The following is a 26,675-nucleotide window of genomic DNA, read 5'->3' on the forward strand; positions in this document are numbered from 1 at the left end:
AGGTGGCCTCTGGAGGTCACCTGGTCCAACCCTCTGCTCAAAGCAGGGTCAACCTTCAGGTTACAGCAAGTTGTTCAGGACCTTGTCCAGCTGAGTATTGAACATATCCAAAGACGAAGTGTACGGAATCACAGAACCAATTAGATTGGAAAAGACCTCTGATATCACTGAGCTCAACCTTTGACCAGACACCACCATGTCAACTAGACTGTGGCACTAAGTGCCACGTGTGGTCCTTTCTTAAACACCTCCAGGGATGGTGACTCCACCACCCTGGGCAGCCCATTCCAATGTTTATTAGCCCTTTCTTGTGAAGAAATTCCTCCTAACGTCCAGGCTTCCCTGAGCAACCTGTTCCAGTGTCTGAGCACCATTATGGTGAAAAAGGTTTTCCTAGTATCTATCCTAGGAAACTAGGATAGTTTCTATCCAGAACTTCCTTTGTTGCAGCTTGTGACCATTGCTTCTTGCCCTGTTGCTGGCTCCTCAGTGAAGCATTTTCCCAATGACCTCCCAAGAGGTAGGGGAAGAGAGCAGTAAGATTCCCCCTAGTTTTCTCTACTCCAGGATAAGGAAGAAATCCAACTCTTTCAGACCCTCCCTGATATTCATATCCCTCCCGCAGCCCAAAACAGACCTTCTTTCAAATGTTGTCAGGAATGTCTAAAACCCATGCAAACCTTTTCTTCATTGATGAGCATACCAGACTTTACTGTGTGTCCTCCTCTATTGGGTCTGGCTGAGCTGGAGTTCATTTCCCCACAGTAGCCCTCACAGTGCTGTGCTTTGCAGCGGTAGATAGAAGGGTGTTGATAACACACCGGTGTTTTGGCTACTGCAGAGCACAGCATCAGCTCTGTAACATTCCTTCCTCAACTGAGGGCAAGATCCTGGGTGTAGACACAAGTAGGCCAGCTGACCCAAACTGGCCAACGGGATATTCCATACATATGACGTCAGCTCAGATATAAAAACTAAGGTGCAGAGCAGGACGGGGGACATTAATTGTCTCCAATGGCTGCCTGCTGAGGAACTGTCACACGTACCAAAGCCCTGCTTCTCAGAGGTGGACAATCATTGCTGCTCATGGCAAGTAGAGAATAAACCCTGCTATTCTTTGTTTTTGCACGGACAAACTTCTGCCTTGCTTTTGCTGTAATAAACTGCCTTATGCCAACCCACGAGTTGTTTTTCCACCTTACTCTGTCCCCTGTCCGGCCGAGAAGGGGAGTGATGGAGCGGTTGGGTGGGCACCTGGCATCCAGCCAAGGTCAACCCACCACACCTCCCCACTGCTCATTTAGCTTCATTCTGTCAATCTACGATCTCACTTTGCCTTGACAACAGCTATCTTTAAAATAAGCAAAGATGGTCCTGTGAGTTCTCAGTATCTCTCTTCATGCACTTACCAGGGGCTCCAGCGGGACCGGGTGGACCACGGAGTCCTGGTGAGCCATCCTTACCCGGAAGCCCAGGTGGGCCCGCATAATAAGCAGGAGATCCTCTTTCACCTTTTTCACCTTTTGGTCCCATTTCTCCAGGTAAGCCTGGCTTATCCCCATCCGCTGAAAAAGAACCAGGTAAGAAGTTCAGAAAAATTTCTTAACAATGCTGCTCAAAGAGTTGTAATGTAATAGAAGAGAAAATTCATACAACTGCATCTAATGTGCAAGAAAAAATACAGCTATTTAGCATGGAACAAAAAAGGTAACTGCACTTTTCACTTGAGCAATTCAATAGTAGTTACTGAAGCAAGGCTCTGTCATCATCTCTATTTCAGTTGTTTTACTAGAGCACCATTGGGCTGAAGGAATGACTCTTTCATTTTTTGCCCCCACAGTTATTATCTACCACTCTGCACTGCATATTCCATGGTCTGCATATATATTTCCCATATCCTGACTCTGTATCAGTTAAAACTCATTATAATGTTAAGGTTTTGGAACATCTGTTGCTGGGATATTACCATCAGAGAATCCAGGGAGACCAGGCAACCCACGATCTCCCTCCTCTCCTCGGTCTCCTGGTGTTCCAGAAACACCTGGGAAGCCTGGATCACCTCTTGCACCTGAAAGACATCCCCGGTTCCACAAAACATGTTAGTGTGATGCTGCTGTTCATTAAAACCCAAATATTAGGAACTTCAAGGGCTTCAGAGTATTAGAGTTTACAATAGTTTCTAAAAAGTAGCTTTAGAAATGGAATGACAGGAACGGTGTGGAGCTACCAAGACCAAGAAGGACAGAATCTCTCAGCATTTACTAATATGCAGCTAGAGCTACATTGGTCCAGGGAAGCACAGAAGACCACCTCTCTGAGGAGAGCCCTTCCTTTTCCTACAGGAAGTTGCCATTGTAACAGATGTGCAATATGTGAGCTTTCCTTTGCTTCCCAGTACCAAAAGCATCTGCCTGGGCCCAGCTATTGCTTGTAGAAAGTATCATGCTCTTGTTAAAGGTCAGTGATACTAGAGGACATATGGTGTGTCCAGCCCCCTCCCTGCTTCTTCCTCTCTCTACACAGTCTCTCCTGCTCCTAAAAGCCTGAAGGGTATTCAGGGTGATTTGACCACCGTTTTGGGCCTCTTGCCCCCTTTCTCTGGGAGGCAGGGAAACATTCATTGCTAGTCTCTCTGGCTTTCAGCAAGACTAGTAAACTCAATGGCATGAGGACAAAGGCAGGGTCAATGGCATGTGATCACTCTTGCTGTTTGCTGGCACCTTCCTTTGCATAGTTTTGGCCTTGGCAAACTGCTATCACCTTCTACGTGTTTCTATCTGGCAACCCCAGCTCTGCAGAACAGCTGATGTTGGGTGCAACAAGTTTAGTGAAAAGATCACAAAGGAAATTTGTCAATTTAAAAAAGTAAAAAAATCTTCTTCTATTCCTCAAGGTTTTTTTAATGTGTGGGTTTTTTTCTTTCTTTCTAAATACTAGATGATAAGAATGGTCTCTGCTGTGCTGTCATTACTGCACTTTTTCCAGAGTCTCTGAAACAGGATGCAGAAGACAGACTCTCCCATTCTTCCTTTCACTGGACAACAAAGTCACATGCTTTTTTACTTTTTTCTTCTCTGTGGATACAGGCATGCATGGATGCCTTCTGTATAGCAATCCAGTTTCAGCAGAATAGACAAAGAAGTCACCTGCCTGCAAAAAGGTGATTAGGGCACCCTCTCAGAAGACAATTATCGCTTCTGGAACACTTCAGCAAAACACAGGGTGTTTTATGAGTTGAATTGTCAGAATGTCATGCTTTTGATCTATGCAGAAAGTAGTAAAACAAAGCTAAGATAAACAATCTAAGCAAAGAAGACAAACCTTTCCTTGGGATGCGGGAAGGAAAATAGGAATCTGGTCCTGGAGGACCCATCTCGCCAGGCTCCCCCTATTAACAGAAGTTGAAGTATCACACCTAAGCACATATTCTAGAGAATTTCTTTTAAAATGGAAAGGTATGTACATGAAACATAAAGAAACAAGCTTTCAAAGGCAGTAACGTGACATTTAAGAAAACTTAGAGATTTCAAATAACCGTCCTACTGTGACAACAAAGAAAATTGCTGCTACATTATAGAATAGAAAAGAAAGCAAAATGACATCTGGTTTATTGCTTTGGGCAAATAAAAATAAAGTGGTACCTTGCTTCCCCTAGGACCAAAGCCACCAGGTGGACCATCAAATCCTGGAAAACCCTGTAATACACATACAAAAGGTTGACTTTTCCCTTATCAGAGAGATACTAAAACTTTTGACTGTAGCAGTTGGCTTCCTCTGATGTCAGTGTGAAAATTGGGCAGCAGAGCTCAGCAGGTTGTCTCCCTGGGTATAGTAATTTGGGTAACACTATTAAGACTCCTTGAGTTTTGATGTTCCACCTCTTGGACCAACCCTAACTCTTGCCAAAGGCCAGAGGTACCTGCTGTGCCGCAGGGTCTGCTGCCCCTGGTAGCACTGTTCCATGGACGCTGCAGGATGGAGGAGAAAGGGAACAGTCAGTGTCTGGCTGACCTGGACACACATGTGCCAGGTAGCCAGAACACACCAGCCTGCTGCAAGAAGGCTAAACAAGTCGGAATCATTACAAGTGGACATATTTTCACTGGAATGTAAACAGTGAGCAATGAAATAGCACTGAAGTACACAAGTCCTTTTTGCACTTTTCAGTGTGACTGGGGGTTGTTTGGCTAAAGAAGGGTTCCCTGACGGAATGAGAACCCAGGACCAAGCCTGAAGATACCTTCACCGAACTCTCCCACTATGGGCATGCCATATCCTAGAGAAAATTTTCCATCTCCACCCTAGTAAATGTTATAATATTTAAGTCCTGCCCACTTCATTCTTTTAAAAGGTTTGAATTCCAAATCACATTGATTAAAACACGTATGGTAAAATATGGTATATCTCATCACATGAGAATGTATTTCAGCTGATGGGGGTGAATAGGGAAGAGTGTGGATTTCAGAGATGCTGATATAGATGAGATGATCTCTTCTGTGTGCTTTATTCGGCTCTTTGACAACTTTTGCTCTCTACAGAAAATGTTCATAAGTACTCTGGAAAGAGACTGATGTCAATAGAAAAGAGTGGCCAGATCAACAACTGATATCAATTAACACGGTTTTGCTGAAGCCAGTAGTTTTGTATAATTCACATTTATAATTAGATTATCAGTCAGCTTTTTTAAAATTCAGCATCTCCCAAGTTTCACAGTGCGTACAGCTCTTACACAGAACTTGAATGTTAATAATGAGCTCTGTAAATCACTTTCAAAGTGGTTTCAAAGCACTACAAGTACCACAGCTCTCAGCAAGAAGCCACGAACTGGCCCACACATTTCAGAGAGCTTTCCAATGGCAACTGTACATCATACCATTCCAAAAGTAGCCTCTTGAGTATCAGGTGTAAAATCTCTTTACACTAGGTGGAGCTGGTGGTCTAAAAGTGAAGCCAGCAGCTTCCTAATTAACTGCGACTTCATCTGTGTGCTGGCAGGACTGAAACATCCTTCTTTCTTTCTTAAAAATCAAATCACTCAAAAATCAGCAACAAGGAGGTTGCTGTGAATAGCACCTAGAGTAGGGTGTCCTCTCTCACATACACATTATACAGTGATACTCCATCTAAACCAATGTACTTTTTTCTAAAATGGTTGCCAAGATTCATCCTCAATAAGGGGCAGCCACTGACCACATCTGACTGGAGCATGAACCTATGTTAAGGTCAACCAGTGGGCTTTAAGGGGTTTTGCATCAGTCTCTCCATGTATGTATTACTAATAGCAAATTTACTTCCACACCTCCAGGTTTTGCCATGGGACTGCACAGCTATGCAAATGTTATTTTTCAGATTTCATGTACTTTCATGTCCCATGTGTTTCATGTTATTATTGTTAAGCCTTGATGGCAGGACAAATCCTTAAACAACTAAAGATGTCAAAACATGGAAAAGTCATGCATCCCACAGCTATTTACCTCAAGGAAGTAATTCCTAATGCTGACTAAAGAAGCCTTTTTCTGAGACCAAACAGAAAGTATGAGCTCCTCTCTGTCTCACAGAATGCTATTTCAAATATTTGGGTGCGTTTCCATGGGGACAGAGATTTAACTGGTATATTTATCAGTTTCCATCTCTTCTTCTTTTGTGATATTCAAGATAACTATCTCAACCACATCTGCAGAAAGCCATTCAAAAAGTAAGTTTCTGCTTGTAGGAAGAAAGTTACAGAAATCACAGTCACAGTAATGGGAACAAAGAAAATGACACGTTTCCTTAGTGCTCCTAAAAGATTCTCATGGGTTAAGCAAAACCAGACTTTAATTATAGGGTGTGCTTTTTTCTTCTCACTGATGAGAAAAATAACTGACCCAAAATTACAATGATGGATGAATCCAGACAATATTTGTTAGACAACAGATAGTGTAATTACAGGCAGAATTTGTCCTCTACAGTTTACTTTTCAGACAGATTGTCTACATATGTGTTGGAAACAACAGTCTTATATGAAATACTTACTCTTTCTCCACTGAGTCCTGGAAAACCATTGATGCCAGGCAGTCCCTATGAAGGCAAAAAAAAAAAAGCAATATAAAGTGACATCCTAACATCCTCAAGGCTAAGAACCATTATTATTTCTTAGATAAAATACATCTGACACCTTGAAACTCTAACACTAACAGTCACAGTTCAGGTATGTTTTCAATGGGATTTTTGTACAGTGCAAACAGAACAGGTCTGAAATCTAATCTGGTATTTGATTTCTTCTCTCTTAATCAATACATTGTAAATTGACCATGAAGATTTCAAAGATGACCAATTTTTGTAAAATGTATGCTAAATACTGTTCTCACTCTGTTTAAGAACTTCAGAAACACTACCCCAAAACAAGCATTTATAGATGCTACAAGGTAGGATTTAAATTAGGTTTTGTTTCACGGGGTCACAAGTAAGTGGAGTCAAACTCACGCTTGCTAACCATGGCTGAAGACAGCTCAGATGGAAGCAGTGAAATACACTCTGTGCTGAGGACAAGGACAGTAGCTGTGGCTAGTGAGTACAGCTTTAAGTAAGAGATGCACAGGCATTCCTGTGAGTCCTGCGGGGCCCTCCTCCCACTACCATTTCAAAATGGCCTTTTCACTTTCCTGTACCAGGCAGTTCTGAGCTGGTCAAACCTGGTGGGGTGAAGAGCTATAATTTCTATCATTTGTTAATCCATGTTTTGTTCAGAAGGCAAACTGTCATCTTGGATTTGCACATTCAGCTGGGTGAATTTTAATAAGTGACTCACCCTTTGTCCTGGGAAGCCTATTACTCCTTCTTCACCTTTTTCAGGAGCATAGAGAAGTACACCCTAGGAAACATTGCAAGTCAGTTCAACATATTTCTTCATTAAGTGCAAAAAAATGGCAATGCTGTTTTATGGAACCTAAACAGGAAGAAAGCATCACTGTAACACACGGAGGATCTAATAATAGCTGCATGTGAAAGAACTGTTGTCCTTAAAATTAAATGTAACATGTTACAATAGCAGGAGTAGGCCATTAGGGAAAGGACAGTGTTTCCTGCCTATCATCTCCTTTGTTTCTTCTGTAGCTGCAATTCTGAAGAAGAGCCAAAGTAATTATGCAGCTATACAACCAATTAAGCAACTTAGCTTATGCCCAAACTGTAGCTTCAGAGAACTATTGGGCAAACATAGGCATACTGCTATCCACTCAACTGTCAAAAAAACAAAATAAAAAAAAAAAGGGGGAAGCACATATCACCTTTTGCTACATCAGCATATAATCTCCAGTTTTCCTAATGAGTAAAAAAACCCCTACATGTGTAAAATATGACCAGCAGCTGAAGAACTGGCTAGCAATTGCACACAGAGGGCATCAGAGCTCACACTGTGACTTTCTCCCATAACCTCATGGAGCTGCTGACCAGACCATCTGAGAAAATCAAGCTATGCAAAATGCTCACTGAGGCATCCCTTATTGGTAAAGACTGTATTTTAAACCATTCTGGGAAGTCAAAAGGAACCACTCAATGGCAAAGCTATTTAGTCAGCCTAGAGGTTCCCTGTGAGTTATAACTAAACCATGTTCAGTCAAGCCTGGTTGACAGCTCTGCACAATACAGCAACATATAAGATTACCGTCCACTTACTCAACAGATCTAAAGACTCAAAGGACTAAAATTCTGTAGGTATTGGAGAGTAGACTAAAAAGGATTAAAAAATATTCCATGTATTCTTAATTATTGAAATCTAGTGAAACTTTAAAACGTAGATCAGAAGAGTAAGTAAAAAGATTTATTAATATTTAAAACTAAATTGAAGGTGTGTGAGGGAAATCTTATTTTGGTACACCAGTAAGAGAACAACTGTGGAGTTACTACACATCAAGTGGTTCAGTTTTTCTAAAGCATTAAAACTGGTGTCTCTGCTTTTAACATATTGATATTGCTCCATATTTATATTGCTCCATATCTGTATTGCATCACTTCAGTGAAGAGTGCACCAGTATTAACTCCAATATTTTTATTTATCTTCATTCTTCTCCACTTGACTTACTGGAATTCCAGCTTCTCCTTTTGGTCCAGGGTCTCCTCTTTCACCCTAACAATAAAGAAAAAATATTCAGATTTGTTGGGCATTCCTGTTTACATTTTAGTAACTTTTATACAACACAAAATGCCAAATATTTATTGAGAGAAAAAAACACTATTTTTGTGTTGTTCTTTATTCATATACTAGTCATATGAAAAACATGTTCTCATAACAAGTTTTTGAAGTTGCTTGTTAAAAAAATATTTGATAATTTTTCTGGAAAGGTGTCTAGGAGTGTGAATACCTGGCTGTTTCCAGGCATATTCATGAGGTGTCTGGGTGGTGAGTGCCTAAGTACTGCCTATGAAAAAATGCATTCTCCCATTTTTACCTACTGATTATCTATGAATTATTTGATCAAGAGCTCCGTTAGGATGAGACAAATCATAGCCTAAAGTCTATTCACTACACTGATTACATCTCCATTGAATATAACAGCTCTCCAGGTAAGTAGCTCACGTGCAGACATCTCTGCTCAGTTATGGAAATCCCAACATGTATGTAACAATGCAGACTGCAGAGTGTTAAAAGCATTTTTAGATCTCTCAGTATCATTCCAATTTACTCATCTTACTGAAGAAATTGCATAAACTTTCTGACTTCAAATTCGGGATGAAAAATTACTGGTTTGGAGGTTGGTGTCTGATACAGAATATACACATACGGGATATGAGTATCTCTTCTCCCAGCAAGAAGCAACAAATGAGAATAAACTCATCTTCCTGTTGAGGGTTTCTCCAATACATATGAACAAGCATTAATTCTGAGTATACAAACATCTGCACCACATAGGTAAGTTATAAAAACAAACACAGTAATGATTTCTCAGGAGGTATTTCTCCCTGTAAAATCAGATGTGAGTGATGGCCAGTAGTTGGATACTTAAACAAAAAGAACAAGTTTGCCTAAGGCACCTCTAGACTTGAGAAGTACTTTCTGAATTACTTTAGCCACCATAGTTTCAATAAATACTTTATGATCCAAGTTGTGGAAAAGTACCAGATTTCTCTTTTGATATACTAAAGTCTTCCAAGTTCTATATGTAAAAACACATTTGTACAATATTTTAGCTTTGGTACTGCAGTGCTCTTAGTTTCTTGTTTATTTCATCAAAATACCCTCTAGTTACCTTGTGTTTGTCAGAGGGGACACCCATCAGTTCTCTTGTAGGAAGCCCAGGTGGACCTGGAGGACCTGGGGGGCCCTGCAGGAAAAGCATGAAGGCACGTTTACTAATGGTTATAATACCTTATCAAGCTGTTGATCAGCACAGGGTCATTAAACTGCAAAAAAAGGAGCAATACAGATTTGCCCCTGCTAGGAGTATGGTTCTAAACCATATACAACCTAACAAATAAATTGATGGCAAGATAAATTTATTTGGTGCTGGGTTAACATATAGCAATCCTTGCTCTTCCTTTGTGCGTTTCCAGAATAATAGTAAAGATTATCACTTTCTATAAAGTGGCCTGGCCTTATAATTTCAGAAGTGTTACCTCTGTGTCGGTGTAAATGACAGCACAGATAGATCTAGACATACAGAAGTTGATTCAGCTATGACATTCCTTATGGATAATTACTATCAAAGCTATAAATACTATCAAAGCTATACTTTGTTTTTTCTCTTATAATTACATAATGCAATTGCAAATCTAAAATAGGTTCCTTTATAAATAGAAGGTAACATCAACCTGTCCTTTAGTAGTGATATTAATTCATTAGTTTTCCTTTACCTGTTCACCTTTTTCTCCATAGAAGCCAAGGCCCCTGTTACCCTGCAAAAACAACAGGTCAAAATTTAACAACTGTACAACTCAGTTTTGGAACCTAAAATTCCAATTTAAACATGGTTAAAGATCTTTTCAGGCTTACAAGTCTGTAGGACACCACTGAAGAACTGCAATCAAATAATCGTCTAGGTTTACCTCAAAATATTTTTATAGATTTAGAAGTATTTTTATAGACCTAAACTTTCAGAAGATAACTCTTCTTACAACAGACTTTGAGTCACCCATGGAGCAACATTGTAAAAAGTTCAAGCATTTCTTTTGCAAGATTTTTAATAGCATTGAATGCTAAATAAAAAACCCTAAGTGGGCTGGAACATGAACTCCAGTATTTTTTCCACAGAGATATAATTGAATATTGTAAAGACTGCAAGGATTCTCTGTTCATGGGAAGCTACTGTGACTACAGTAGCAAATTAAATCTGGCTCTAGAACTGGTTTAATCTTTTCAGGGTAGGTGATCCCAGTGTAAGATTAACTTTTCATGGTATGCAGACAAAACAGAAGGTCTTGTGCTACACAGTCTTTGGTGCAGCCTATGGTTCTTTATTTTACTGCCTTCAAGTGGGTCTTGGATAATCTCAGCAACACAAAATCAACATTAACTACTTTGACAGAAAGACTTACTTGTGGTCCTGGTGGTCCTGGGGGCCCTGGTCGTCCCTGGGGAAACACAATAGGGGAGAGCAAGTTACTTGTTGCTTTCTAGTCAATGCCTGCAGGAGGTTAGTTATTTTCTGCCTGAAACATAAGTACATATTTAGTAGGCAGTGTATTCCTCGGCATTCCATGTGTTATCCTCACTATATTAGTTGTAGTTACTGTTCTGAAAAATACCCTCCTAAGTCACTGTAATCTTTCTAAACAGAATAACATTTCACCGGCTTAGACCTAACGAAAACCTGGTTTTATATCAAGTAGTAAGAACTTATGCTTTTGGATGCTGACTTAGTAATGTTTTAAGGTCAGTAAAGTTAAGCACATCTTTAAGTGCTTCACCAGACTGGTGTCTTGGTATGGCATCAGTCTGTAAAGGGGGTTGAACTACCATATGCATCCCAGATTACTTATTTGGGATTGTACAGAATGAAATCAAAGGAAGATGGTGGAAACTAAACTGAAACAGGAAATAAGTCTGCTAGAGGCTTACAAGCAATTGGAAAGCCGTTAATTGGAGAGACTTGCCTTGCTTTGGTCAGCTATGTTAGTTAACAGGCTCCAAAAGGCTCTACACATTAAAAACTCTGTCAAGAGTAGGAAAGGTGGGGTGAATAAGAACCATGAGCTGTTCAGAGGAGATGGTGAACAAATGACAGAGAGAAAGTTGCAGATGGAATTATCCATCTACTGAGCCCTGAAGGGGGTTGTTAACTGCATTATGCAAAATCAAGCCCAACCTGCAAGGAAAAAATAGTTACATTCAGGTGAGACCTGAATTTGCTAGGCATCTCTGCCTTGCTATGTACCTTTGTGTACACGAACACCAGACTTGTTTTGAAAAAAACTGCTTTTGAATCAGTTTTGGTTAGTCAAGTAGTTTGTGAGCCATTGCCTAACCTACTGGGCAGATAAACTGCACAGGGTATTGCTCTGCCTGGAGAGCTTGCAGAGACCTGGGGGAGCCAAACCTGCCTTCGTGCAGTACCCAGGACATAGAGATGAGGAATGATGCAAACTCAGACCTCTCAAATGCTCCCAGGCCACTTTCACAAGGAGGGTCACAGCTTTAGAGGCAGCAAATATAGCTGGATATGTTTTATTCAAAAGAGATGTTGCCAATATGGTAACCAGACGGATGTAGTCATGGGGCTCAGAAAATATATGGTTCATAGAACTCCTAAGATCCAAGAAAGAGCACTGGAAATGTAAGTCATTGCAGGATGAGCTCCTGTGTGAAGCTCATGAACTTTGTGGGTTTGCTCTAAAGGAAGAGTGAATAAAGGACTGAAGAGATTTCCCATCAGGAGGAGCAGAGGAAAAAGGCAAGGTGCAGTTTACTCCAGGTGATAAAACAAGCTACTTCAGGAAAGTAACTCTGGAAAGGCTTATCATGTTGTTGATTTAGTCCTAATTTTTTTTTTTTTTTTAAGGGGGATGTCCCTGAAAACAGCTATGGAGGCTCTGTGTAAGAAGACCTGAATTAATTTTTCCTCTCTAAAATCAGTGGTATAAAGCAGGTCCAAAGTTTTTGTCTAAAGTGAATTTTGACAAAACAAATGCTATAATGTTGTCTTACAGGAAAATAAAAGAAGCTTCAAGAAAATGAAATATATTGAATTTGAACATCTGTTTCTCCCCCATAAAACTATTAACCAGGGAAATAAGAAATGTAGAAAATGATATCTGAAGAGAACACAGTCTTCCCAAAGAACTATTTTCCAAAATCAACTAAATGTTGATTTTGGAAAAAAAATTACTGAAAAATATTTAAAAAATAAAATAGTATTCTAAATACTATTCAATGTCTTCTGGAAAGTGTAGAGAGCTAATATACATATCCTTTATGAGCAGAAAAGATAACATATCCAAGTTCTGATATTTTTGATAACTCAGTGTAGGGAGGTGTGGACTGAGCAGCATTAAACAATCTTTACAAATAGTGGTCTTCCAAGGAGGTTAAAGAAATACAATGTCAATCAAAAGCCTTTGACAACACAGGCAAAAGGAACTATACATCTTTACTTACTGGTCTTCCTCGCTCTCCTCTTGGACCAACAGGTCCTTGAATACCCAGAGTACCTGGAGGTCCCTTTAAATAAAAAAAAACACCAACCATCAACTAATTTTGTTCTGATATCAGTAACTGTTGACACTTTATCACATTCACTGTAACACTACTTACTGGAAAACCATTGAACCCTGGATCCCCAGGATCCCCCTAGAAAAAAACAAAAAACAACAAAGAAGTAAGAAATACAATAAATACTATATAAAAAATTGAATAGAATCCTTTTCTCACTCATTAATTTTTTTCTCACTGAAAACACTAATTATAGCATACAATGCTACACAAACCCTTACATACTGATGTATTCCATACAGATGTTGAGATAACTGAATGTGGGCCACACAGATTTTGTACTTTCTAGACATAGTGTAGTTGCATGCAATACAGTAGGAGGGTACAAAGTTGGCTGGTAAAGTTAGGAATCCAAACTACAAGGCTGAAATATACAACAGACCACACTGAAATCCTCCTTGAGAAATCCCATCTAACCAGTGGCTTAATTAGGGCCATAACCTTAACTGAAATGTACAAGCTCATTTTTCATGAGTTGCATGGGAATTACTGAATCATTTTTATTCTCTTCTGAGTCACTAAAAGCATTTAGAACATACTGTTTTCAGTGACCACATATTTTAACTGCAGAACATGCTGAAATGTTTTTGGAAACCGGATCCAAAAATGTTCTAGCGCAAAGACCTTCCAACACCCATAAATAATGTGGTATTCAGTCCAAACACCTTCAATCATTTTGAGTAGCATCCTAACTATCTAGTTAATTTGAGTTTAGTTAACAGAATAATTTGTGGAACCAAGTACTTTCAGAAATGAACACAGGTGCCAGTATGCATCCTTGGCCCCAACATACTTGAGCATTTCTTAAACATTACTTAATCATTCCTTAATCTTTGCTATTTACTAACAAGTGCAAATTTGAAGAGTTTCTAAAAGGAAAAGCAGGTTCCATTAAAATACAGCCAACTTACAAATATGTCAACAGAAAACCTTGCTTTGGCACTCACTGCTGGCACAAAATACACATAAACTATGTCAGCAGATCACTTCTGTGCTGACTACAGCTCAGATGTAGCTTTTGAATAGGTTTCAATTTATACTCTATCAGCATATATAATCCCTTATCTCTTTCTGATACCTTCAAATTATACAAGACTTTATATATGAGAAAAAGCTACAAGTGATTACAAAACAAGTTTTAAGGATTAGTCACAATAAAAGCACCCATAGGAATACTTGGGGTTTCCTAAATAACTAAATAAAACATTGAAGCATATTTTACCCTAAGTCACTCCATTTCCTGCATGAAAATTTTTCAGAAAGGATGTTAATGGTAATCATCCAGTGGACAAAACTATGGCAAAGGAAGGATTTTGCCATGCATTATACAAGATAGTCAGTGAATAAAGAGGGTAATACTTGAACTACATCATCTATAGTGCCCTTGAAATCCACTTGTAGGCTGGAATTCCTTGCAAATAACTGACTGGAGATTTTTTTCCCTTGGATATCAGATAGACCGCTGCAACCAGAGAAAGCAGAAGCTGCCTTCCAAAACCTGCACAGAATCAAACGGGGCCTCTTGGGATGTGCCCATCAGAGTATAAGAAAAATTCACTCTCCATCAGCTGCTTGAAAAACTGCACTGAGCGTGAGTAACTCACAGGAGTTACAGACATACCCTGTGTCGGCTTATGATCTCTGGTGCTATTATATACGGCTCCCCCTTCTGGCCCTTTGGCCCTTGGACTCCCTGGAGGTAACCAAAAGAAAACAAAATGTAAGCTTTCATATCATATATGTTAACACATAAACAGCTAAGAGTAATGAAAAATATTTGCTGGCGTTTTCGTAAGTATACATAAACATGTAACTGTTTAGAGGCAGAGACTATGCCTAGCTTTTGAAATTTATGGTTTAGAAAAGAAGTGCAAAGCCTCACAGTACATAAAAGAATTTCTGATTTTGTGGGAGGAACACCCTGGGAGTGCTATTATAGGGTAGCACCTCCTTAGCTAGAGCTGAGGCTGCAGCTTCTCAGGGCTGACACCTGCCATGGTAAACACAGAAGCCCCACTGCTCACCTTAGCATGATCCTATGTATATCACCATGGAAAGTCAATACCTTCGCCATGGGGCAGGGAAGAAAAGGTTACTTTTATCAAGAATTGTGAGTTCAATATTATTTTATTACTGTTGATTAAAGCTGTACAAGCTTTCCTGAAGTAATCTTTCTGCAAGACCTATGTGACAGGTATAGCTTTGAGCAGACCTTCTGGCCCTGACTGCAATTTAATGACTAAGCACAGTGCTGTGTGTCCATGGTAAGTCAGCACTAATGCTCTGCTGGGTCAAAAGGGAGCTCCATTAAGAGATGTCCCATTTGCTTCCAACAAATGTGTGAATGAAACTCGCTTCAGCAATGTTCTTGGCTTCAGGTACTCACTTACTGACAGCTACTTACAATGGTACCAGGGAAACCAGAGAGTCCGGGAGTTCCCGAGTCACCAGGGTCACCTGCTGTCCCATTACAGCCATCATGACCTGGTTTCCCCCTTGGTCCTGGCTGCCCTGGATGACCCTGTTGAGGAAAAAAAAAAAAGTGTTTATCTATCCATCTGTTTCTAGTTTTCCTTTTCCTGTAGTCACACAGTATTTAGACATTCTCACATTAAGCCCAAGGCTTGGATCCATGGGAAACTAGGATTTTCAAAGACAGAAACAGACAGTGCCTTTTTTTAATATAGCTGCAGCTTGAACCAGATGCCCCAGACAGCATGAAAAAATGAGTAGTGAAGGACCTTTTAGAGAGGCTAAGAAAGCTATGCTCAATGCAGGCTCTGTTAAGCAGAGAACTAAGCCAGATGAGGCTGCTGCACAGGGAGCCACCAAAAACTGGGATTGTTAAGCATTTCAGTGCTTCACACTGGAAGAGTGGGAAGAAAGGTTCCTCACTGACTTCAAACAGCTTCCAAGCCAGGAAAAAAGTCAGAGATGCTGTTGGAGGTAGTTTGAGTGTCATGATGAGGCTGTGAGTATGGAAGCAAACAGCAGGGCTCAAAGGTAGGGAGCCAGAGGCACTGCAGAACTGCTTCTGAAAAGTTATTGCTGTTTCAAACTGGATTTCCACTGCTGTACGTACATTTGCCTTAATTGCTGTTGTTTCTGGTTTGCACTGAGGCCAATGAGAAGCAAATTTTCCCTTGAGCAGCCTTCTTCTAGGGGGCTCAGCCAGAAAAACCAGAAACTAAAATAAAATATTTCTCCCTTCTCCTTTATCTATAGCAAGAGTTACCTCTTTGATCTGCTCCGTTGTTTGGAAAAAACCCCAGAAATCTGTCTATGTCTTCACCTAGTTCCATCATGTTGCTCCTAACCCCAGAAGAGATTCTGCCTTGCCACCATTTTTTCTAGGCCCCCAGCCTCACATCCTAGCACTGTGCCATTAGAGTTGGTTCATGTGCCTATCTACCTGCCTTCCCATGGTCAGTGTTAAGTCTTGGCCTGAGAAAACTGGTTGGAGAATGTAAGGGAGTGAGAAGGGCAAGGGAGCTTGAGGAGAGGACATAATGAAAATGCAGGTTCAAGTACTGTCCGAAGGTATTTATCCCTTACAGTGCAATGTGCGTAAGTCAGGAAGACAGGGCTGAAAAGGAAAACTTGCTCAGGTGAGAAAATCAGTCCAGCTATAGCAACATGGGGCTTTATGGGGGAGTGATTTACTCTCCACAGGATGTTACAGTGCTTAGAAAAAACTCAGCAAGACGCAGTGAGATGAACAAGACCCTTGGCTCAGAAGTATTAAAATAAATGGGAAAGATGGTTCTTCTTCTTTTCCTTTAAGAGCGAGAAAGAGGAAGATGAGGAAGATTGTGAAAGAGAAATCCCTGAAACTTGATAGGGAGCTCTTCTGGAAACAAAAAAGGGTGAAAGCAGAATGGATGTGGATGCGTGGGCTGCAAAGCGGGGCCCTGGTGTCAGGGAGCACTATAAAGGAAACCCAAGCCTGGGAACTCTGTCCAGGGATTCCAGTGACTCAGATTTCTTTGTTATTTTATGACACAAGACGTAAAGAAGTGTAAGCTGGGAAAATACTGTGCTGTGAACTTTACCCGGTTTTCCTCTTTGAGTGTTTCAGTTTCATGGACCTGGTCAATTTGTTCAAAGTTTGACACTGTTTAGGGCTCAGTAAGTTTTTTAAGACTAGTCATATAAGCTATAGAGCAAATTAACAATGGTTAGTATTCTTAAAATCACTGGTGTTTCTACATGCTTTGCAAATCTGAAATAATTAAGGAATGACCCACTCGTGTCCTTTATTCACAAGCTTAAAAGATGTGAAGTATTTATGTCACAGGTCTTTTCTACAAAAGAACATACTTAGCTGGGTAACCTCCAGAGGCACAGGAAATTTCTGTACTTTCTTGTCCCTTTTACAAGGGGATTTCTCTATAGGACAAAGCAAATAGACCTTTAATTATCTGAGGGAATGAGAGGAAGCACAGATTATACTCTCTTGTATATTCGCGGTTCTACTCACTTCAGTAAATGCCCTTAACTGAAAAGTGTGTACATGGCTGATGTAGAATTTAACCCAGACATTTTAATTGAAGTACAAAGGCTTTAAGCTAGCCTGCAATATTTGCAGTTGGTGATTTCCTAAAGATGAAGTAACCTTCTACTTACAGGAATGCCATCTGCCCCGGGGAATCCAGTGACTCCTCTTTGTCCCTGGAGTGAAAAAGCACAATTAAAATGAAGTTCTGCCCAGTGTTTTGCTTATTAGCTAAAATATTCAATGTTCAAAAGTTACCGCTTCTCCTTTGGGTCCAGTTATTCCTGGATATCCTCTTTCACCTTTGTGACCTTTGGGACCTTGCACTCCTGGGATCCCCATCAATCCTGGTGGTCCAGTGAACCCCTGTGATCCAAGGAGTCCTGGCTGGCCCTGATAAAAATAATAACACAGCATTTATATAGGAACAGTTGTGATGCATGAAGCTGGATTAGTTATCACTGGTACAATGGAGTCAATCTCTCAAAGAGAAAATAAACACAGAATCTCTTTCCATTCCAGGAGGCTGGGCTCTTTGATGAATGTTATCTGGAAACACAGAGAAACTCCAGCAGCAAAATTGACATATGGATATTAACACTCAAATCAAATCAACATTCACTACTTGAATATTCATGGCTGCTCTCCAAAAATATAACCAATTTCACTCCGACCAAGTAAAATATGCTTAACTGTGAAATCTGCTTAGTGGCCGCATTTATTATGTGGAGTCTGATACTTAAAGGCAGGAATTTCTGCCTCTTTAGGGATGATATTTCTATTCAGCAGTGGAGCCTGAAAATGATGAGACATGCACGTATTCACACAGGTTGAGGAGTTGCACACAGGGCTCCCTTGTCATTTCCCCTTCCAGTGCTGGTTCTGCTCTTCAGGCTACTTCAAACATTGTTTAAAAATAATCCCTGTTGACTGCAGGCATCACAAGGCTCAAAAGGGGTAAAACAATTTTGAAATGACACAACAGTAGTTTAAGTAACAGGTTGTGGCAGTATGTCTGAGATCTGTGAACTGAAGTATTTGAATGTCATTCCAGACGTAAGATTACTGAAGGCACATATGTTTTGCATGCTCTGCAGTACTCAGTGCACTAATGACATTAATAGTAAATTGTCAAAATCTTTTCTGGAGAAATATGCTTTAAATAGGGCAAAGCACAATTTACCAAGACATTCAAATTAAGTCAAATCTAATGAAAGTTTTTTTAAAATGCAATTAAATTTTTTTTCATAGAGCAGCTGCAACAGCATCAGTATCTCACAAAGGAAGAATTACAGCAAAACATGAACGAACACATTGTATTTATAAAAATGAGCTGATAAAAAAATAATACCTTGTTTTAGTATAAAATTTTACAGTCTTTTTTAACAGCCTTGTCCATACCTGCAAAGAAAGAGCTAGAAGATGAATGCAGTCCCTGTCCAAGAAGGCTAAGAGTTCAACTTCATTTAATTTCATTGAGGTGGGGAGAGAGGTGTGGAGACTTGAAGAAATGAACCTGAAGATATCCTAATTTCCTTGTATTAGGAAGTTGTAGCAAAGATACTGACCAATGTCTTACTGATATTAGGAAAAAATTATTTTATTCTCATAATGAAGGATAGGTCCATTTGTGATACACTTTCAAAACTTCATAGTCAACTATTATCCATAATTAACATTTATCTATGCTACAGCTGTCTTCATTCCACATACCATAAACTAAACACTACGACTGAAACAAAACTTTTGTGTAGTTTTAAAAACAAATTTTCCACACTGCTTTCATAGAAAATTAACACAGCACTTGGAGTAAAATTTTATATTCTAAATCTTATTATATGATATCAGATAAGCCCATATTGAGAAGATGAAAAAACAGCCAAACAAAATACAGAACTCAGTGCAAGTTTTTTCCTTGGAAGAAGACTAGGAATGCGCCAGTATGAAGGCTGAATTACATGGAGTTCCTTGGGACAAGACACCAGGATAGATCTTGTACAGTATGGGTCTTTTGCTATACTGTTATGATTAATTTGACAAGATTGATGGCTTAGGAGCATTGCCAAAGGACACCATAAATTTAAGTGTTTGAGCTGTCAGTGTGAAAGAGAATTCCCTCTGCTTACAACCAAGCCCAGCTTTATACAGCATCCCTACTTCTAAACCAAGCCTGCTCATGTGGATTATTAGGTGCTGGGAGGCCCACGTGTTTTCAGGTTAATAAACTGAGAAGGAACAAAGATTATATGAATACATCTAAAACATAATATAACTCGTGTTGGCAGGAGGCATATGCATCTGAACAAGTAGCTGCTCATTTCCTTATGCCAGCCACAGCCAGCTATTACAGATGCATCTATCTCCACAGCAGCAGTTTTCAGTTTTTTTTCAAAAACCAGTGAATCTCTAGAAGTCATTCTATGGAGGCGCAGATCCTTGTCTAAAGAGATTCATAGCAGACATATTTTCTGAGTTGCCTGACCCATAAGTAAAAATGCTGATTAGAAGCACTAGAATAATGAATTAAATCTTAACCAGTATTTATCAGTGTGAGTTCCAAGATTGGCAAAAAGAATTTCTTTCTGATGTCACATTTTCTCAACTTTTCTTACCTACTGTGGCTCAAAATTGAAGTACATAGGAAGAGCATATAGAGAATATATTAGGAGAATACATATGAGCATACCCTATAAAACTGCCTTTTAAGGGAAATAATAGACATTTCATTATTTAAAGAAATGGAGTCTGTGTTCTTTATTGGTTTTTGGGTATTTTTGTAGAGCAGTATCAATTCTTATGCAAATGCAAATATAAAATATTCCCATTTTACTATAAAACCTTAAAACTTCATTAAATGCTTAAGGTAGTTTGTTCTTCTTCATACACCTGAATCTAGAAAGGAATCTTTAAAAAGGTTAAAAAAGGATGGAAACATATCTCATACATATGTAAAGAACACAGACAAATGATTCAAAGCCAGTTATACAGATTTTAGTTGTTTGCAGTTGCATATTAATTTTGAGAGGTTCTGAAAACAAATGTTTCAGTTGCTGCTGCAAAGCAAGGAATACATGGATTCTGTACACTGGAAATGCCACTTCATTTTTGGAGTACATGAAAGACAAAAGAAATCAAATAAACTCCAAAAACCACTCATGCCAACCATCTCTTTAGTACCCATCTACACCTCTTTTGTGGGCAGTTGTCTGGAGGCAGAAGGCATGTAAAACTTCTCGCTGCAATTTCTGATAAAATTCTGGTTATGTTGAGAATTGTCAAATCCGTGCCTGGCTTTCCGTAGGGAACATGCAGAGCTGTACACTTCAACAGTGATATCCCATGGGACATGGTTACCACTCTCACTCCTACACCTGATACCACTCTCCCACTTCCAGTCCCACTTTCCTATCCGGTGTGGAGGAAAAAGTAAACAAGGAATGGAAATCAAGGAAGAGGGCTGGGCACCAGTGGCCCTTCCCCATGTTTTCCTGGTAATTATCTGATTATTTGTTTGTTCAGGAATAGGGGCTATTTAATATTATTTGCAATAAAGACAAGCAAATTGGTCCTTATGGGACCAGTTTAGCATGAGGCTAGAGTCAGAGCCGGGGAAGTACTTAATATCATGACAATGTTTGTGTAATTCTTCAGACCATTAGTACCTTGGGTTGTTAACTGAATTAACTTTGTTAACCTTCGTTAACTCAGACTTGTCAGCTTTTACTCTGCTTTCATGTTAGATCTATTGTTGAACAAGTATGTCCCCTTTTCATTAGCAAGTGACCTAAGAACATGCTCTCTTTGACAAAGGTCACTGAGGAGATTTAAGCAAAGACAGTCAATTTGAAAGGTTCAGTCAAATAAAGCATGATTCAATTATTAGAGTCCTGAATACCCCTGTGTGAGACATGCCACACGTGGTACTGCTCTGACTGTGGTCCCGGAGGATCAGAAATCCTAGAAAATTCTCCAAAGCTGTGAAATTGTTCCTGGATTAGATTTTCAGGTAAAAAAAAAAGCCCCCAAAAGGGGCAATCTTAGGGAAACATGCTATCCCTGTCATATTTTAGACAACTCATAAAGTACTTCCTCTACTGCTCCCTTTCCTTAAATGATAAAACATTGCAGGAATGTGCTCTGGCCAATAGTGCTCTCCAGCAGAAGGCCTCCCATTTTGCTGGGGTGAACCGGACCTCTTCCTGAATGCAGAGCACGGCACGATTACCCCATGTCATCCACCACTGGATTTACAGACCAGTGTTAAGAGGCTCACTGAAGTGTGTGTGGAATGCTATGGCCAGCACCTCCAAGGGAGTGCACAAAAAGAAAAGGAAAAAGTGGGCGGATGGAATATCTTGAAGACAACGAAGAAGTTTTTTCTTTGTTCTTATACAAAACTTCTGTAACTGTTTGGTTCAATTACAAAGCTTCCAATGTCAGGACACACAATGTCAGTCCCTGCTTTGCTCTTCCTGCAACTTCAGTTGACTGGAAGAGGTTTCGCACAACTCATGTGGGCCAGCCCAGCCATTTTGTATAAGTTATTTGCAGAGAGGAGCAAAGGTCAGAAATTAGGAAGCCTGCAGGAAATCTTCCCAGAAAATATTTGCCATGCTATATATACATTATTGATTCTCCAGTGATGCACATGGAAGAATACGCTGTTGAGGTTGTGACTGAATTCAATAAATATACTTTGCAATTAAGTACCAGTGAACAGAAGATCTCGATCAGACTTCTAAATTTGCACTGAATGTTCATGTTTTGCAGCTTGAACTTTAATTTCCAGTTCTTTTATGACCAGCCTGATGAAAGATGTCATATTGCAATACTATCTTCCTTCAAATTTACTACTAAATTTACAGTGTAGAAACAAAACTGGCAGAGGAAGGTGTGCTAATTTGGAGAGTGACCAAATGTTTGATGTGCTATACAAATAAAGATACAATAAATGACAGTACCTACTCCAAAGGTTTTAAAACACAGGAACATTATCATGAGTTGCTGAGAAATCCATCTACCAGGATGAAGATACAAAGACAGGAGAACACTGTTTATTTGCAATAAAGAGGGGACAGAACCAGAATTTCTAGAGAGTTTCACAGTCATTTAGCCCATTTCTCCACATTTCATTACAGATTTCCGTTTTGCAACTGTTTCTGGTATATGGAATGTGATGATTCAGTATTACCCACATGAAAATGATTGTTGTAGGCCATTATTTATTTAACAGTGGACAAGAAGAAAGGAGATTGATTCCCTGACATTTTAAAAGGTCATTGTTGAAAGGACAAGTTCATTTCCTGTGGGAAGGGTGATCTGACCATGACAGACAAGCTGGAGGTGGGACTTTTTGTAAGAGCATGCAGTGTGGAACAGTCTGTAAGAACAGATGGGGAAAGGATGTGACAGCAAGGACCCCGATGCACTCCTACGCAGCAAGATCAGCAAGCACAACAGAAAGCAACCCCCCAGGGAATAAAATAATTTATAAGGAAAATGAGCAGCTTCTCAGCTGATTGAAAGTGCTAACGCAGGCACACAAGAAAGACACAGAGAAGTTTTTAAATGTAATGCTGGCAAAATGTGGAGAATGGGGTGTAAATGTAGGGAATGTATGATTCTCTGAGGCAGTTTCCATGGAGGAAGGCATACTAAAGTGATCATTGAGCTCAAATAAAAACTGTAGGATCCTAGTGCTCCCACCCCCCAAAAAAATGTAAACTACAAGGAACAACGTCAAGAACCGCCCTGTGGCACACTGAGTCAGACTGGGATGGACATACCACCTGACATTTCTTCTGGAGCATAAACCCAGGAGTTTATGGATTAAACATATTAGAGGACAATATGTAAGGGAAGGATTTGGGGTTCAGTTAAGAGGTTGCACCACTTTGGGCTGAGAGGCAGAGAAAGCCAGACCACACGAAGCACCCTGCTGCTGTGGCTCAACTAGTTTGACTCAGAAGCTAGTTCTGCCAGCACCAGGCTGCCCAGTATGGACAGATCTCCAGAGAGCTTCAGAAACTGATGAGTACAACATCTACCATAATGCAGGAGACACTGGAACATTTTTACACCATACATCATTATGTTGTACATTGATGATATAGTTTGAATGGTTCCATCTACCTCAGCAACTCAAAAATGAGTTCTGTTTCAGCAAGATTTAAAACACTTTTGCAATTCCACCTAGGAAGAGTGAATTAAAACAAGCCATGGAATGGTAGGAAATACATAGGGCAAAACACAGCTCATGCTAGCCTCTGGAGAGAAAGATTAGCTGGGAGAAAAAATCCTCAAGTTTGTGCAAGCTTTATTGTTAAACATCTGTAGCATGTTACTTTATTCCCATGTCTTCAGAACTATACTGACTATTTTCTCAAAGACAGATGATCACTCTCAGTTTGCAGCGAGCATTCAGAAGCTCCTCACTAGATGGCACCAGCCATTGCTGCTGCACACAGCCCCCACCAATGCAGGTGCAGGTTTCCAGAGCTCGGTACAACCTCTGGGAAATCTGATAAGAAGATCAGATCGGGTCAAACTGTCCTTGTGCGAGGTGTAAGGCAACAAAAGCAGAAGATTTCTGATAAAATGTCTGACAGTGAGATAGCTGGGAAAGTACACATGAAATGGGATGAAATGCATCATGCAACTGAGCAGCAGGGCTGGCTGAAGTGAAGGTGTTCCATCATTAGTAGATGGATTCAGTCTTCTAAGATGAATGAGAAAAAATTATTATCTTATTCTCCATTGGATTTCTAAATTTACATTTAATGTCACAGGCCTGCATCTTCTCAAATTTATGTTCTGAATCTGTTTTTTAGTGTAGGGCTGGCACTAGCTTCTGCCACCACATGGTTACCAGTGTCAGGGGGGATGGACTTCTGTTGTCTAACTAGAATGCTGATAAGCAAATGAATTAAACCTTTCTCATGTACCTTGAGTTATGTGATATTTGATTCTTAAACACAGAGTAGCACTGAAAGAGTCAGCAGGCTTTAAAAAAAAAGCACATAGCTAATGGTTATTTCTACTTTTAATTTCTCTTTTATTACTTCAGAGGAGGTTATTTAGCTGATTTTCACATTCCAGCTCTTTTTCTCAGAGAACACTTTCCTTCTCATTTGTTAAAGAGCTTTTTTTATTTATACCAAAAGTAAACAAAAAAATTACAAAATTCACTTTAAGTTAAAAATAACTAAAAAATGAGGCTAGTTCAGCCTAGTGGCATGGTAAAAATCTGCTGCTCTTTCAGCTACATTGTCTGGACATGCGACATTTTCTCTCAGGACAGTGGTGACCAAATGACATTACCATTAATTCCAGAGCAATGATTCAGCTTGCAGAAGGTTTTTTTTTTTTCATTAAGGAAGGAATAAACATTAAATCTTCATAAAAAAGAACTATGAAAGGATTCTCTTTACCAGAAGCCACATCCCTTTTCTGCAGTCAGTAAATGAAAGAATTTTGTACTGTTTTCTGTTCCCACGGTTTGATTTAATTTGTGATCTTCCAGAAAGTTGCTATGTCACCCAAGAAGATAAAACATGTGCAAAAGAAAATATATGCTGGAATGTAGGTCAGGAACTCAAAAGAACCAGTTAATAGTTTCTTCATGTCACAAAATATATAGGAGTACATGTCAGAAATGCTTTCTGGGCTTTGCAGAGCTTCTGTAGTAAGAACAATACTGGGACCACAGCAATGGTCTCTCAAAGAAAAACATTAGAAACAGCAAGTCTAGACAAAACCTCACAAGGGTTTCCATGCTAAATCTTCAAAAGGTTATTGCATAGAGGAAAGGAGAAGAGAAAGGAGGACAAGATGCGGGAAGGAAGCGGTGGGCAGAGGGAAAGAGTGGTTTTGTTTGCAGACTCAGTAAGGGGATAGCTCTGAAAGTCCAAAGCAGAATCTCTGCTGAAGTATGGCTGCACAGACAGATTGAGAAATTTAGGATTAGAATTAACACATATATTAGCAAATATATCTCTCCAGTGAGCATGCTCTACTCAATTATGTGATAGGATTTGGAATGACTTGAAAGGCACTGGATTTTTTTTTAAAAGATTTTACTTATTGAACAGATGCAGACATTTATCTATATGCAGTGTAGTTATCAAAAGTTCCCATCAGGTGCAGGTGACATCTCATGGCATGATATATCCTAATGTAGATACTCAAACTAGGACAGACAAATGCACCCTGAATGTGCCCATTTTTCTTAGATTTCTGTAAAAGGAGTCTGTGTCTCTAGCTCAAAAGCTGACCTCCACATCACTGCTTTCTAAACTGTGCAAAAAGAAAATACCCCATGCTGCACGAAAAATGAGCTGGATATAAATTTACGTAACTTGGCAGGCAGTATATGCCAGAACCATTGCTACTGGTGGCGCAAAACTAGGATTTTCTTGGAAGCTAGAAATGTTTCAGCAAAAACAGTGATCAGATGACAATGTTGTGTGCTCAAAAGCATATCTATTTACTCCAAGTATATCATCTGGCCCCTACCTTGTTTCCTGTTTGACTAGTCAGATACATGTTTCTTTTAGGCTGCCAGGAGCCACTTAAATACCAGCACCTCTATGCAGCTTCTTAGCTCAGTATCTATCTTTATTCTGGGCATAACAAAATTTCTGCCTACATTGGGTTCTGCTAAAATTCTCATATGGGCTCTCTCAGGATGTAAGGGGATCAAGGGGAAACTTTCAGATCTCAGAAACCTGCAGAGCTGGGATGACCTGACACTGTGCAACTTGGAGAGACGCATTTGGTTAGCCTGAGAGTGGAAGTGCAATTTATGGAGCTACTCACTTTATGTTGGTTAGAGAGTACCAAGCTAAGACAACTATAAAACCAGAAAAAACAACTTCAATGACACATAAATACTGTCCCTTTGACTTCCACTAAATTCTGTCTTTAAGAAAGAGGTAACTAAAGTTAAATTTAGAGATGTTTCTTTGGATGAACTCGAAGGCGAGATCACGAGCTGATGATGTTTTACAGAACACTAAAATGACATTGATTTATGCTTGCAAAACATTCATTACTATGTAATTAATTGGAGAAGATTGGTTTGATAGCAAACCAAAAATTCATCAGAGAGGAAAATCACCTTGCCAAATATGCTCTTATAACTAGACAAATATCAAGCTGATGGGTGTGGAGAAGGAGCAGGAGGAAGCAGGGAACTCCCAGTTACTCTGTGACATCTGCTGTATCATGCTCATGTAAAAGGGCAGATGTTGTCATGGTACCTATTAAATATCTTGATTGAGCATTTGGAAGGATAGCAAATGCCTTACACGTTTCTAGCACCATGAGTATATTTTCAGAAAAAAAGAAAATTCTGTTCATTCAATATGGGTTTTCACGGGATTAAAAAGCCAAAAATTTTCCATAGAATTGCACCACACAATGCAATGCAATCCTCCTATTCTGCTAGCATCTGCACCAAAATGATTTTTTTTTCCTTTCCATTCATTCAATTCA

General features: G+C 39.6%; 1 protein-coding gene across 3 annotated transcripts in view; it reads right to left on the reverse strand.

Moving 5' to 3' along the window:
* COL4A2 (collagen type IV alpha 2 chain) overlaps positions 1–26,675 on the reverse strand; it is a 144,676-nt gene that overhangs the window by 35,029 nt on the left and 82,972 nt on the right. For all 3 annotated transcript variants that reach the window (XM_027743488.2, XM_027743487.2, XM_027743490.2), the window contains 16 exons: positions 17,439–17,573; positions 17,312–17,356; positions 15,090–15,206; positions 14,307–14,378; positions 12,728–12,763; positions 12,572–12,634; positions 10,513–10,548; positions 9,832–9,873; positions 9,228–9,302; positions 8,063–8,107; positions 6,791–6,853; positions 6,016–6,060; positions 3,642–3,695; positions 3,322–3,388; positions 1,967–2,068; positions 1,410–1,565 (listed from right to left, as the gene is read on the reverse strand). In XM_027743488.2, the coding sequence (XP_027599289.1) occupies positions 1,410–1,565; positions 1,967–2,068; positions 3,322–3,388; positions 3,642–3,695; positions 6,016–6,060; positions 6,791–6,853; positions 8,063–8,107; positions 9,228–9,302; positions 9,832–9,873; positions 10,513–10,548; positions 12,572–12,634; positions 12,728–12,763; positions 14,307–14,378; positions 15,090–15,206; positions 17,312–17,356; positions 17,439–17,573 (1,153 nt within the window). The remainder of the gene's footprint in view (positions 1–1,409; positions 1,566–1,966; positions 2,069–3,321; positions 3,389–3,641; positions 3,696–6,015; positions 6,061–6,790; positions 6,854–8,062; positions 8,108–9,227; positions 9,303–9,831; positions 9,874–10,512; positions 10,549–12,571; positions 12,635–12,727; positions 12,764–14,306; positions 14,379–15,089; positions 15,207–17,311; positions 17,357–17,438; positions 17,574–26,675) is intronic.

Source organism: Pipra filicauda, unplaced genomic scaffold, assembly GCF_003945595.2.
Source record: "Pipra filicauda isolate LSUMZ 115617 unplaced genomic scaffold, ASM394559v2 scaffold115_size4368891_pilon, whole genome shotgun sequence".
Taxonomy (NCBI): Eukaryota; Metazoa; Chordata; class Aves; order Passeriformes; family Pipridae; genus Pipra; species Pipra filicauda.